This window comes from Erithacus rubecula (genome assembly GCF_903797595.1).
Source record: "Erithacus rubecula genome assembly, chromosome: 17".
Classification (NCBI taxonomy): Eukaryota; Metazoa; Chordata; class Aves; order Passeriformes; family Muscicapidae; genus Erithacus; species Erithacus rubecula.
In genome coordinates, this window is record NC_136669.1 from 666,373 (window position 1) to 680,153 (window position 13,781).

At 45.8% G+C, this 13,781-nt stretch overlaps 2 protein-coding genes across 4 annotated transcripts in view; both read right to left on the bottom strand.

The window, feature by feature from the left end:
• The window catches only part of MYH11 (myosin heavy chain 11), a 57,160-nt gene extending 53,645 nt beyond the window's left edge, over positions 1-3,515 (bottom strand). Inside the window, 1 exon segment of the mRNA XM_079320541.1 lies at positions 3,460-3,515. The gene's annotated coding sequence lies outside the window, so the exon portion shown is untranslated.
• Positions 3,516-8,958: 5,443 nt separating this feature from the next.
• CEP20 (centrosomal protein 20) lies at positions 8,959-13,254 on the bottom strand. 3 transcript variants are annotated; one of them, XM_079320840.1, is made up of 5 exons: positions 13,142-13,254; positions 12,478-12,675; positions 11,826-11,910; positions 10,904-11,043; positions 8,959-9,393 (listed from the first exon to the last, which is right to left on the bottom strand). In XM_079320840.1, exons 1-5 carry the CDS (start codon positions 13,167-13,169, stop codon positions 9,317-9,319), a joined length of 528 nt encoding a protein of 175 aa, XP_079176966.1. In that variant the 5' UTR covers positions 13,170-13,254; the 3' UTR covers positions 8,959-9,316. The 3 variants fall into 3 exon arrangements, with proteins under 3 accessions (XP_079176966.1, XP_079176967.1, XP_079176965.1); XM_079320841.1 differs by having other exon boundaries at positions 9,094-9,393; positions 11,832-11,910; XM_079320839.1 differs by having other exon boundaries at positions 9,094-9,393; positions 10,904-11,046.
• Between the last annotated feature and the right edge of the window lie 527 nt (positions 13,255-13,781).

The window sequence follows — 13,781 nt, forward strand, 5'->3', positions numbered from 1 at the left end:
ACCATCCTGTGCCATCCTGTGCCATCCTGTGTCCATCCTGTGCCATCCTGTACCATCCTGTGCCATCCTGTGTCCATCCTGTGCCATCCTGGCCATGCTGGAGCATCAGAAAGGTTGGAGGGTGCTGCCTGTGGCCAAATGCCAGGTGACAGCACTTTTATATCAATGGGAATCAGGTACTGCTGTCACAAGCACCAAAAGGGAGACTGGGCTGCAGGGCTGAGCTCATGGGGTCAAATCCTACTGTTGGGAGGCTGTCCACAGAAAATGATGATGGAAATCAAACTGCCAAATCATCCTGACCATCCATCTCAAAACCCAATCCCAGCTGCAGCTGTGGGCCTGTTACAGGACATGTCACAGTGGGACATCCCAGAGCTTTGTCTGTTCTCTTGCCTGAGGACCAAGGAAAAGTTCCTTTCTTTGTTACATGCTAAGTCAAAAACATCTTCCAGATTCTAGCACAAAGCTGAGAACTGGTCTGTCTGTGCTTGACTACATTCTCCTACTTCTTCCTGTATGTACAAGCAAGGTGCAGAATGTATTAAATTCAATCTTTTCCAAAGCAAGATCCATTTGGAAGGTGTATAAGGTGGAATGAACTTGGAAATACAGGTTCTTATTCCCTAGATCCAAACACCAGGACTAGTTTGAATATGGTAAGAATAGGTCACTTACAAGAACTAGTGAATAGACAGTGTGAGCTGGATCCCAGAACTCCTCTGAAACACAATGAGGAGAAAAATGTGGGTTTATATGAAAAGAACTTTTCAAAAGTGAACCTCTGGAATCTAAGGTTAAAGTTTTAGCAGCTTCTGACTAAGGAAAAAAAGGAAATGCAGTTATGAAGTGTGGATTAATGGTTATTAATAATTGAACTCATTTATTAATGTGCACTATTCATTTTCATTATAAAGGAAGGTCTTGCATCTGAATGGAAGGGATAGAATATAAGCTCCACAAGCTCAACTAAATTTGTCCTGGTGAGGACTAATGAGCTGCTAATGAGATGCTGAATCTTTCTGACTAATAATTGGCACAGTATCTTCTGGACCATCTCTGCTCAAGACTGCAGAATGGCACAAGAAAAGCAATCACAGAAACACTGTTGAGAGGAAGTTCCAGAGTTGTGCCAGTCCCACCTGTCCTGATCCATTTGTTGTATTTGTCTGACCTGCAGACCTGCAGGCTCCTTCCACTGCTCCCACTCTGGAGATATCTGGCTAATCTGCACTGTCTTTTCCCTTTTCATGTTCATGACAGAAGCTGAGTGCTGTCTTTATAACTGGGTTATCCTGAGTATATTATTTCAAGGATGAAATATAAATATTCCCAGGAAGTGTACTGTAATTAAAAGGTTATTGGCCAAGCAGAATTGCCTTCTGAGTCAGAGCTTGAGGGACCGATTTTCTCCTGAGGAAAAGATAAAAGACACTGCTCCCTTCCTCTGCAGGATGTGCATGTCAATATAAAACCTTATCACATCTGTACAGGGAATAATTATTGTAACAGAGGAACATGTAACTGATAATTTTCAAAAACCAAGTCCTGCTGTCATGAGCAGTTCCTATGAAGAGTGCAGCAGTAACCTGCTCTTGACTCAAACTGCATTTCTGGGGCTACAGTAATTCTTTATTATCATCTTCCCAGTTCCCTTTCTTTTACTTTTCCAGTACTTAACTGAATCACCCAACTGAGCACTGCTTGGAAAAAAACATAATCCAAAGATAATCTAGGGGTGAATCCTCACCTTGTGACCTTAACTGGAATTCCCCAGCATTGACAGCTCTGTTATAAGCACTGCTGTCAATCCCTCCTTCCACCTTTTTTTGGTAATGCATTCTCCATAAACTTCAATCAAATTGTCTGTAAGTGCCTCAATTTATAATAAAGTATTTTCACCTTTTTTAATGTGAGTCACTACATAACTCTGACTACACACTTGATCAGTTTCCTAATTTTCAAAAGAAATTGGCCCCAGTTATTGCCAGTGTTATAAACTGTAAAAATCAAAAAAAGAAGGGAAAAAAGGGATAAATTCTCTTTATCTGAAAAATACCAGCTATTTCAAATTCTTGCAGATGTCATTCTATTTACTAAATAAAATTCTGTATATTGATTATAATTCACAAAAAATCCATAATTTAACTGGACCTTGGAAAGCTGCCTCTAGCTCTTGGCTTCTCCTAAAATTAACATACTTAAAGCCACCAGATTTCCAGCTAGTGAGTCTCAGTGATTTCCAGAGCACTGGGATCTCTGCATCCATCCATCCCCACGCTGCCTTTTATGGAGATGTTCTGCTCAATACTCCCCGTTCCACAAAAATGTAATGATAACAAATTCAAAACAAATACCTTTTAGGGACTAGTGTGTCAATTGCAAATGAGATAATAAAACTGATTGTTTACACCCAGGGGCAGGGCACTAAGCTGCAGTGACAATTGACTCAGAGCTTTGCTCTGGGGTTCAGCAGCTCAGCCCTGCCTGGGTGGGGTTCAGCTCATCCCCCAGACAATCCTGACAGTGCCAGGGCACAGCTGGCACTGCAGGACAAGTGGGATGGTTTTCCAACAGGTGCATTTTAGAAAAGGTTCTGCTGATGTGTGTGTATCAGATCATGACAAGCCTGCTGATTCATACTGGAAATACCTCATGATGCTTCTTAATTCTGCAAAGCTATATGCCTGTCACATGAATACCAACATTTTTATAGGTGTGCATGCACACAGACACACACACACAGGTAAAAGAAGCCCATGAAGCTCTGGGATGGTGCTGGAGCTGCTTTCTGCACTGCCATCTACTGTCTTAATTTACTTATGGGATTGTCTCAGATGTTCATTGCTTTATTTTCCATTTAAAAAAAAAAGGCATGCCACCTTTGAAATTACTGCAGTTCAGTAAATTGCCAGATTAGTTTTGCTTCCAATTTGCTCCCAGCATATTAAAAACATATACATGTAATGCTGGGGCATATATGCAAAAGTGATTCCACTTCTTCTAATATTCAAGCATTTTTCCTGTTTGAAGAACAAATTACTGATGAACTGATTGTTTTATTTTTATTATTTTATATATTTTTTCCAACAGTCCTTTATTGGGACTGAGAGCTTAGGAGCACTTAAAGGAGATCAGCAGCTGGGGTTCTCCATTCCCAAATGCAGGAGAGATGGTTGTGTGCAGCAGGTAGCTGTGCCCACCTGCCCTGCCCTGGCTGGCTCAGAGCAGCACTCCCTCTCTGTCTGCCAGCAGTGACTGGCACAGCCCAGAACATCAGTCCCACTCTCAGGCATGCAGAGCCCAGCAGCAAGCACAAAGCAGGATAAATCTGAGCAGGCTGGCAGGTCTGTGCCCATCCCAGGTTAGTTCTGTGCCTGTGCCTGCAGAGCAGAGGGAGAGGGGACGTGCCAGGGTGCCCATCCCAGAGTGAGAGGCAGCAGGGAGCTCTGCCTGTACTTACAGGTGTCCAAGGGGAGCAGAGTGAGTGGAGACACAGCCACCAGCCGGGACAGCCCAGCCCTGCTGCTCTGCAGCCTCCCTATATAGAGGAGGAGAATCTTGCCAGGGGAGGGGCCCCAAACCACGTCCTGCTGGAGAATCCTTTTGGTACCTGGCTTAGAGAGCACAGCCTGAGCCAAGCACCCCGTCCCCAGCAGGGCCCAACCCTGGGCACGGCCCCTGCCCCAAGCCACTTTTTGGGGAAGCAGGCTGGTTCTGCCTTTCAAAAACATGTATGGAAGGGGTGCCCCTAAATCACAAGTTTCACCCTTTCCCCCTGCTGTTTGACCAGGCAAATGGAGCTTTAACTCCTTCCTGCCCTGGCAGTGTCCCTGCCCTCGTGGACCTGTCCTGGAAGGGCAAAGGACAGGTCACAGGCACAGGATGTGTCCCACCCACCTCCCTGCAGAGTCCCTGAGTTTGGGGGTCTCTTGGGCAAAGAGGGTTATTCCCAACAGCAGCACTGTGTGGGTGGGGGTGGCTCTGGGTGTCCCAGTGCTTGTGTCACATTCAGAGCTTGGGGCTGGTTTAAGCCTCCTCTGCCCCAGGGAAATGAGGGGCTTGTTTGTCCCTTCCAGCAGATTTGCCAAAGCTTATTTTGCAATCCAGTGTGCAGCTCAGCTCTTGAGAAAGGACTGTCACTACTTATAAAAAACACCCCCCTGTGCCTGTGGATGTAGAAGGGATGAGAGCTGGAGGGCACAGTCCCTGGGATGTAGGGACAGAGATTGGAATGGCAGCTGTGCTGGCAGGGACAGGGACAGGACAGGGACAGGGACAGGGACAGGGACAGGGACAGGGACAGGGACAGGGACAGGGACAGGAGCAGGGACAGGAGCAGGGACAGGGACAGGGACAGGGACAGGAGCAGGGACAGGACAGGGACAGGAGCAGGGACAGGGACAGGGACAGGGACAGGAGCAGGGACAGGACAGGACAGGGACAGGGACAGGGACAGGGACAGGACAGGGACAGGAGCAGGGACAGGAGCAGGGACAGGGACAGGGACAGGAGCAGGGACAGGACAGGACAGGGACAGGGACAGGGACAGGGACAGGACAGGGACAGGAGCAGGGACAGGAGCAGGGACAGGGACAGGACAGGGACAGGGACAGGGACAGGGACAGGGACAGGCTGCTGGGGGCCACACTGCCCGAGTTAGGGACTGATCTGCTCCTCATCAAACCCTCCTCACACCCCACAGACCTCCAGCCCCAGCTGTCCCCCCTCCCTCCCCCCAGTAGCCAGCAGCCTTGTGCAGTGGGACCTGTGGATGGAGATATCCCAAAAAGGGAAAGCTAGGATACTCCAGGAATTCCCATCAACGTGCCAAATACAAAATACCGAAACAACCCCCTCTCAGCAACAGACTAAATATGGTGTATACCCAAAGGATCTGAGCACAGGCCCCAGAGAAATTATTTCTCTTGACATCAACAGCTCTGTCCTCTCTGGAAAATAAACCCTCCTGGGGAAGATGGATGGAGCTCATATTGGTCTCATCATCCTAAAAAATACCTGTGAGGGGAGGCTGGCCGGAAACCTCTGCTCTCACTGGGTCAGGAATTTGCAGGTGTGATAGTCCTGTAGCCCCTTCTAGCTCCAGCCAGTGGTGAAAAAAAATGGACAAAGAGGAGAGAGGGAAAGAGCCCTGGGGTTTCTGCTCTGCAGCATTTCAGAAATACCAGATGCAGGGTCAAGTTTGGGTCTCAGATGGACAACACCACACTTGCCAGGGCAGTGACACAGCCCCAGAGGTGACAGACCATCCCGCCAGAGGGAAGGTGGGTGGGAAATTTTGGCCTCAAAATCCTGGAATACCCAGCCCTAAACCCTGGGAATTGCAGTCCCAAAAATGTGTGAATTTCAGCCCCAAAACCTGGGAATTCTAGCCACAAAATCCTGGGAATTTTGTGACCCAAACCCTTGGAATTGTGGCTCCAAAAATCTGAAAATTTTGACCTGAAAATCCTGGAATATTTAGCCCTGAACACTGGGAATTCCAGCCCCAAACCCCAGGAATTTCAGCCCTCACAATGTGCAGTGCTGTGGGGCTGCAGGGAGCTGTGCAGAGCCTTCCAGGACCCAGCAGCAAACCTGGCCATGTGTGACTTGGCTGGAGCAAAGCCAGGGAAATGATCACCTCGACATAAATCCTAGAAACTTGTCCTTGTTAGCAGAAAGTTCCTCACAGAGCAAGGTGGTTCACACTGTTTTACTTCAACCCCTCCCCCCCCCCCGCATTTTCTTGATTACCAACTTAGCTTTTAATTAGAAACACAGTGAAATGCAAGGGAACCCTCTGAAAAGTATGATCATTTCAACATTCATCAAAGTTATCCGAAGAAGTTCCTTTTAAACACATGCAGCTGTTTCACAAAACCAGACACATTATAATAGTAGCTTAAAAAGGAGTGGAAATTCTTCTGGCTGGTCTGCAAACCACTGCTCACTGCCCGAGGAGGGAGTTTAACAGCAGCAGTGCTGGGGGTGATAGATGATGTGACATTAAACCGAGCTGGGAAGTCCAAAAAAAAATATTCCTGCTGGGACTGAAAGAGTTTCACTCTCAAGCCAAGAGGGGTAGGAGCTGGTAAATGCAAGCACAGCTTCCAACCTTCACTTAAAGCTAATGTAAGAACATGCTAATCTGATAGTCGGGCTGGGGGATCCTGAAAGTAGAGGTGGTTGTTTTAAACCAAAGTTGCCTCAAAATGAAAGCTGTGGATTCCCAGTGGATGATGACTTTGTGACTAGAAAATAAGCTTTGTTTAAACCCCCTTGATTTGTTCATTTATTTGTTTTAATTACTTTTCTAGAAAAAAAAATAAAGTATCGAGAAGCCTACCCTTAAATATCTCCTTACTGAATTTGCACTGTAAATATTGTATTTGGGGAAAAGAAAAAGACCCAAGAAGGAAAGAAGTGAGTTTTTAACTGCCTCACCATGGTGTAACCTGAACATAAGAGAGGGAAAGGAAAAAAAAGCACAGATGGTGATGTTGGTTTGTTAAATAAAGCATCAGGTTTGTGCTCAGCCCTGGCTGGGGCTGGTCAGGTGGAGTGCAGGGCAGAATCAGCTGCTGCTGAAGGGTGAACAAACCTTTGGGGGTTTCTGTTCCTCAGGGTGATTAGCCAGCGCTAATCAGCCTCCGGAAAGGTGATCAGGGACACCGAGATTGGTGCCTGAGGCTCAGGAAGGAAAATGTAACCGAGTCCTCAGAGCGAGCTGATAAAGCTCCAAAAAACCTCCCCTGGGCAGGACAGAAACCAAAACCCTGGAACAGCACAGCTGCCCTGCAGTCCGCACACACAGTGTGCTCTCATTTCGGGGCAGAGCAAAAATTTGGTCTTAAAAGAATTTTTTATTTTTAAAAGTTGTGGGTTAAGTTCTTCCAAAGCACTTTCCAGATCTGATATCCACAGCAGACTGCACTGGCTCCTTGTCACCTTCACTTGTGATAACGTGCTCAGACAACTAACAGCCTCTTCTAATGGAATTCCCTCCATTATGCTCTTGGTTAATGTTCTGTCTCCGGCAAAATCCACAAATGCATTTTGCTCTTTAAAGATCTAAACTTCTATATGCTTGTATCTTTATTTTTGTTTTTCATTTTCTCTTGTCACTAGGAGTAAGGGCAGTTAATATAAGACATCCCCGGCTGTAATTATGCAGCTTCTGAAGTTCAGAAAATAATTGTTATGTATGCAATTTCTCCTAAAACCTGAACCTGTGAAATATTTTGATCTAAATATTGATCTCACCATAAAATTTTAAGGAATGCTAAGTGCATTCACCTGGGAAAGATTTTGCAATTCCTCTTTGCCCAGTGACAAGGCAGGCAGTGAACTTGCTATACGTCAGCATCTTGAAAGATATTCTCATATTTCATGTACTGTTCAGATAAATGCTAGACAATTAATACTAGGACTAGACCAGTATATTTTCACAGATATATTTCAAAGCTTTGTTGTAAATAAACATCACTGGAAATACACTGTAATTTGCCTCTAGTTTGCTTGTACAATGACTATACTTTGAAACAAGAGATGGTTTCTAACCCCAGATGTGGGCTGTGAGCTGTTGGAGAATTAGATGAAATGCAAGTTGCACCCAGAGCAAACAGGCCAAATTCCACCAACTGTCCCTACAGAGTGTCTGTACAATGGGTGAGTCCCCAGGGAAAATAGTCCAAAGATTCCTTTTGTTTGAAATGTCTTCTGTCTCTGATTTCAGACCCACCTTCAGCTCAAAGCCCAGGCAGGAGCCCTTTGCAGCTTTCCTGGCTGGGGATGGAGCAGCTCCCAAACATCCCTCTGCCTTCCTCAGCCTCAGAAAATATCTTTTAAATTTCTACCACTGAGAATTCATTTCCCAGGGAGCTCCATGGCACCTGGGCAGCATCTGAGTGATCTCTGGTGGGCAGACAGAAAGCAGAAGCAATGGCTGTTTACACTGAAACATTTACAGAGGTTTGAGCTCTTGTGTTTTCACAGCCTTTTCCTTTGCCCTTGAAAAGACAATCAGAATCCCAATCAGCACAACAATTTGATCCACTGCTTCACGGAAAGACGAGTCTAGCACTGAACTTGGGAAGCCAAATGAAATCTGAGGGGTGTGTGTGCAGCTGGAGTGGTGCAGGGGTGAGCACAGGGCTGGCCTGGGGCAGTGAGTGCTGCAGAGCCAGGGATGGGTTTGTGAGTTGTTTGAGGAGTCGATTTGCAGACACACATCCTGCCCTGGGATCAGCCCGGGGAGCTCCAGCACTGCCACTCACACAGAGATGAGCAAACCCTGCAATGCTAACTGCTCACATCAGGGCAGATCTCACTCTGCACAACCCGGGCTCTGCAGCTTCACAAACTGCAGCCTCTCTTCCTCTCCCCTCCACTCTAGCATCTATCTAACTAAGATTTTTATCGATCTGATCTAGAGATTTATTTATACAAAACTCCTCTCAGTATCACTGCATATATTTACCATTTATACATTTTGTTAAAATGAGAAGAGAAAAAAAATTGATGTTATTTTTTATGTACCCCTGCAAGTTTGGCTTTTAAAATAAATTACCATTTCAAAACATGTAAATACTTCAGCTAAAAAAGAGTTCTGGGAATCAGTAATCTACTATCAAATATATTTTTAGCTTTTCCAGACTGTGGGTTTTATGCTGTTTGGGAAAAAAACCCAGAAGTTCCTTCCCCTCCCATACACTCAGTGTTGCACCATACAATTTATAGCAACTCCAGATGGAAAAAACTTAACTCTTGTTTGTTTGCTGGCATGAAGATAAATATAGTCCCCATTTCTGGAGAATTAAAAACCACTGTCCCTCTAAATCACTTTGATTTTCTCTTAGAATTTCTTTTCCTTTACTTATCTGAAAGTTGCAGCCTCTTTTTAACAATAATGATTAAAACATATGCTTTGAACACCCTCAAAATAAGATACAGAATAAAACTGAAAACTTTTATTACACACAAAGACACACAAAGATACAAGTGCAGAGATGAGAAGTTATTATATAAACATTTATTGGATAAACTCAGTATGTTCAGGTGCAATTTCAGATTTAGGATTCACTAGTGTTAACTCTCTGTATGTTTCCCTTCTGTCAGGGGTAAGAGAAAGGCAAAGAGAGCTCTGCTAACCTTTTTAAAATTGACAGTAACTTGACCTTGTCATCCTGTCTCATGAGCAGATATTACAGGCTAAAATGGTCCCACTGGACTTATTGGAGAAATTTATGCAATAAAAAATGCCCTAAATTCAATCTGACAGACCTTGAAATGAGAAATTAGAAAACAAAAGATATCATCTCATTATACTTTGTAAAATAAGAGGCTCTTCAATGCTCATGCCAGCCATCCTTCCTGCTTCTGGAATTCTGTCTGAAAATGAAATACAAAAATATTCTCATCATCTGGAGGTCCACAATGTGTTATCTTCTACTATTAGCAACTTTGATCACAGTATCATCACAGGGAATTTAGGAAATTTTACAGATAAATGTTTCCATGCAGCTGTAGGAGATAAAAGCTTTACATCACTAAGATTAGATTTCAGACAAGTAGTGAATGAGGCAAAGAAAGATATTCCCAATCTTTTATCAGGATCCCCAGTCTGCTAGAAATCTCAAACATCTAAATAAACAAGATCATTTCTAAAATGAAAAGCAACTTAGATGTTAAATAAGAGACCTGGTAGGTTGAATTTATAAATGGACTTGATTACCTGAATATGCAGCCTAATGAAAAGAGTTGGGTAATTAGTATTTTAAACCCACTGCCTTTAGGTCCCAACTAACATACATGCAGAAAGTAATTTCAGAATATATTTACTTAGAGGTTCAAAGCCTTAAAACTTCTATGTTTTTGTTTAGTTCTAAAAATGCAATGTGCTGTTGTGTCTTATGATGGATACTGAGTTCTGTAACTAACTGTAACCAATTAAATCTCCATGTGAGGTTATATGTGAGTCAACAGGGCAGGGTGACCCTCTGGAGTCAGTAGAAACAAAAGTAACTTTAAAAACAATTCTCCTATACACTCAGTTTGTTTTAAAAATGGAGACATTTCTGATAGGAATAATTGTTTTCTAACAAAGAGGTAATTTACAGCAGTTTTGGTATGGAAATTTTGTTTCTTCAGCCCCCTCTTCTGGCAGAAGAAAAACATCATTGTCTCAATGAATTAACTTAAAAAACAGTTAGTACTTCTCACCCTTTTTAGACATCAGTAAGATCTCAGGCTCCATACTTCTGAAATTCTTGGATACAAACCAAACAGTTCATAGCATTAAAAGGAGAGTAATAAATTTTCACAGTACCAAATGCAGCAATATGCCAAGCTGACTCCTAGAAGGAAAAAGCTGGACCAATGAACCTTTTCATTCTCTAGCTGAGGTGCTGTTAATTGTAAGCAGTCCAAAAGCAGACCAGAAAAGGCAAGTAAGATTTAGCAGTGTTTACTATAGAGCAATGAACTTTGGGCTTAAGCTTTTGTGGCAAATAGGATATGAATTTCGTTCTCAGAAAAGATTTATGCCCATGTAAAGAACTGACAGCTAAAGAGTTAAGAACTTCCTATAGAAATGAGGTTAGACCAGATAAGAAACAGAGATATACCCATTATTTAATATATTTTATTGAGAATTTAGATTCAAATCTTGCATTGAATTCCCAGTATAGTGAGACTGTCTCTAGCTGACCCTTCTCAGTTTGGAACAATTCAAGGGAGTACAATTTGTGCAGTTGGACTTTCAGGGCAATGGCAAAGCCCCCTGGTGTCAGGTGAGAGCAGCCCCTGCACAGAGGAGGAGGTTCAGTGTCCAGCTGCATGGTCATGCAGGGCATAGCAAATCCAGTCACACAGAATTCAGCAAAAATGACATTGCACCCACCTTTTGCATTTCTCTCAGCAGGTGGTTTGCCCAAGTTCTGCTTTGGATAATTCAGTAAAGACACTTTTGGAAGGATGTTCTGGGTACCTTCTTCTTTACCACCATTTAAGAAATGAGAGAGAATTCCATACAGAAGAGGTCTGCTTAAGGGAGAAATTAAAAAATACTCTGTAAGGTCTATGAAATACTGAGCATTAAAAATACACCCTTCCCCCAGGACTTCTTAGATTTCAGTATTTACTTCTACAATATGTACAAATGTCTTTAATGACACAAACCACATCATTACATAAATAAGCACAGAGCTAAGCTCCCCCAGAACACCAACAGGGGGTTCTGAGACTAAAGACACTCTCCACTGAACTCCAGCTCTCCTGGCAGGTGAAGAAGGTGTGCATGTTTGGCACAGGAGCACATCCTCACCCATGGATCAGCAGGACCCCCACACTCACAGCACATCAGGCACTGGGGGGCTACAGGCCAGCCCACCATGGCACAGCTCAAACCTGGCTCTTCCTAAGCCAGGCTCAGACAGCACAAGCTACAGAGAATGCTGAATGTGTCTGAGCCTGCTTCAGCTTCAGCTCATTAATGCAGTTTTATTGGAGCACTCTGATTTTATATCTAATCTCACTGTAATATTTTTATTGCTCCACACAGCAACTCCCAGATATGCAAAGAGCAGATCTACTTTCTGTAGAAAGGCAGAATTCAGTGTTAGCCTGGAGTATGTCTGAACATGGCTCCATGTTTGGCACTGTGAAACTGAGTCCAGCATATTAGAACAGGCCTGGGATCAGCCACATTTCAGTTGGTGAGAACATTTACATGTGATTTATAATAACACCAAAGAGACAAATACATTGGTATACAGAATATAGAATATACAGAATATACTGTGCATTCCAAAATTCCTCCTTACACTGACTTTGCACTTGCATCTTCAACTATATTCAGCTCCTTGGCAAGAAACTGTCTATCCAAGGGGACTTCAGGCTGGCCAGATTCTGAAAAACAAAACCCCTGAATCTTAAGACCAGTAAGAAAAATGCCACAAATTAACAGATGACTTCAAAAGATGATGAGAGCACAAGCCTCCTTTTTGGATTATTAATAACTAACTATTAACAACTATTTTAATTCCAAGGAACCTATGTAAGCATTACTGTTTCATACTGGTATAATTTCCAATAGCATATCACAATACTTATCTTCAATATCTTAAGAAAATATTAAAGAAGTCTTACAGTATAAAGATAAATTCATCAGGCAAACAACTCTTTCTCTAAACTGGTACTCCCAGCCATTTCAAGAAATTTGAATTTGCAGCTGTTATCAAGTTTTCTTGCTCTTGCATCAACCACTGTGTCAAACAGTTTATCTAAAGGGTAAAGGAGCAGAGAGAGTAAGTTTCCTTAAAAATTAATGAAGTGATTAATGCTGCAAGTAGAGCTGTGGAGAGGTCGGTTGTACATGTTAATTCCCGAGGGAAGACAAGACGATGCATTTAGTCACGGTTACTATCTCCAGGATATCAAGGGAATTATTTAATGCCGATTCCATGGCAGCGGTACCTGCGGTGAGGACAGAGGCGCTGTATCTGTAGGCGTTGTACTCCAGGTACTCCCGAACGAGCTCGTTGATCAGCAGGTTCTCCCGGGACAGCGCCGGCCGCGGCTCGCCGCGCTCCTCCAGGGCACGGAACACCTCCGCTCGGATCCTCGCTCTGATCTGGCCAAGAGCGCCTCTTTTTTCCAGCGTGTCCTTTAAAACTGTCGCCACAAAAACCAGCCCGTGAATTTAAAGCCAAGCAGCATTAATTAGCCCCGATGCAAACAGAGTCTGGCGTACGCCACTGCCACAGCGATAAGGTATCAGCACCTGTGCACGCGCCGCCAGTCCAGGCGCCACACAGATAACCGTCCAGCCTCCACACAAGCCACAAACACAACTTTATTTTCAGTCGCCAACATGCGTCCTGGCAATTTAAGAAACAGGACGTTACTGCACCAAGATGCGTTTAATACTGAAGTATACTGAAATACAGCGCACGGTATATGAACGGGGCAGCGCCGGGGGACCGGGGGCAGCGCCGGGGGACCGGGGGCCCCCATTAGCGCCCGCGGCAGCTCTGAGACCCATCCCGGTGGCCGCGGAAGGCCGGGCCGCCCTACCACCCTCCTGGCAGCCCGAGACATCCCGAGACATCCCCAGCCCGGCCCCGGCTGCGGCCCCGACCTGCTTTGAGCTCCGCCACCGTCGCCATGGCCGCACCGCCACCCGAATGGAGCCGCGCGCACTGCGCAGGCGCGGGCGGGGCGGGAACGCTCTGAGGGGAGAGAGCGGAGCGGGGCGGGGCGGAGCGGGGCGGGGCGGGGCCGGGCCGGGCCGGGCCGGGCCGCTCTGAGGGAAGAGAGCGGAGCGGGGCGGGGCGGGGCCGCTCTGAGGGAAGAGAGCGGAGCGGGGCGGGGCGGGGCCGCTCTGAGGGAAGAGAGCGGAGCTGGGCGGGGCGGAGCTGGGCGGGGCGGGGCGGGGCGGGGCGGGGCGGAACGGGGCCGCTCTGAGGGAAGAGAACAGGGAGGGACAGAGCTGCTTGAAGGAACAGCCGGGGCTGGGGGAGAGCCCTGAGGGAAAAGCTCGGGCCGAGCGGTAGCTCCTTCAGGGGACACCGCGAGGCTGGGCACACAGGGAGCCCTGAGGGGACACCGCGAGGCTGGGCACACAGGGAGATCCCTGAGGGGACAGCGCCGCTCCCGCCCGGCCCCTGAGGGAGCGGCAGCCCCAGGGGATCCCTGTGCTGCCAGCGCCCTGCGGGAAGGGTCGTGCTGGGACACAACAAGCGGCACCAGCGGCGCCTCCGTGCTGCCCGTGGAGCTGC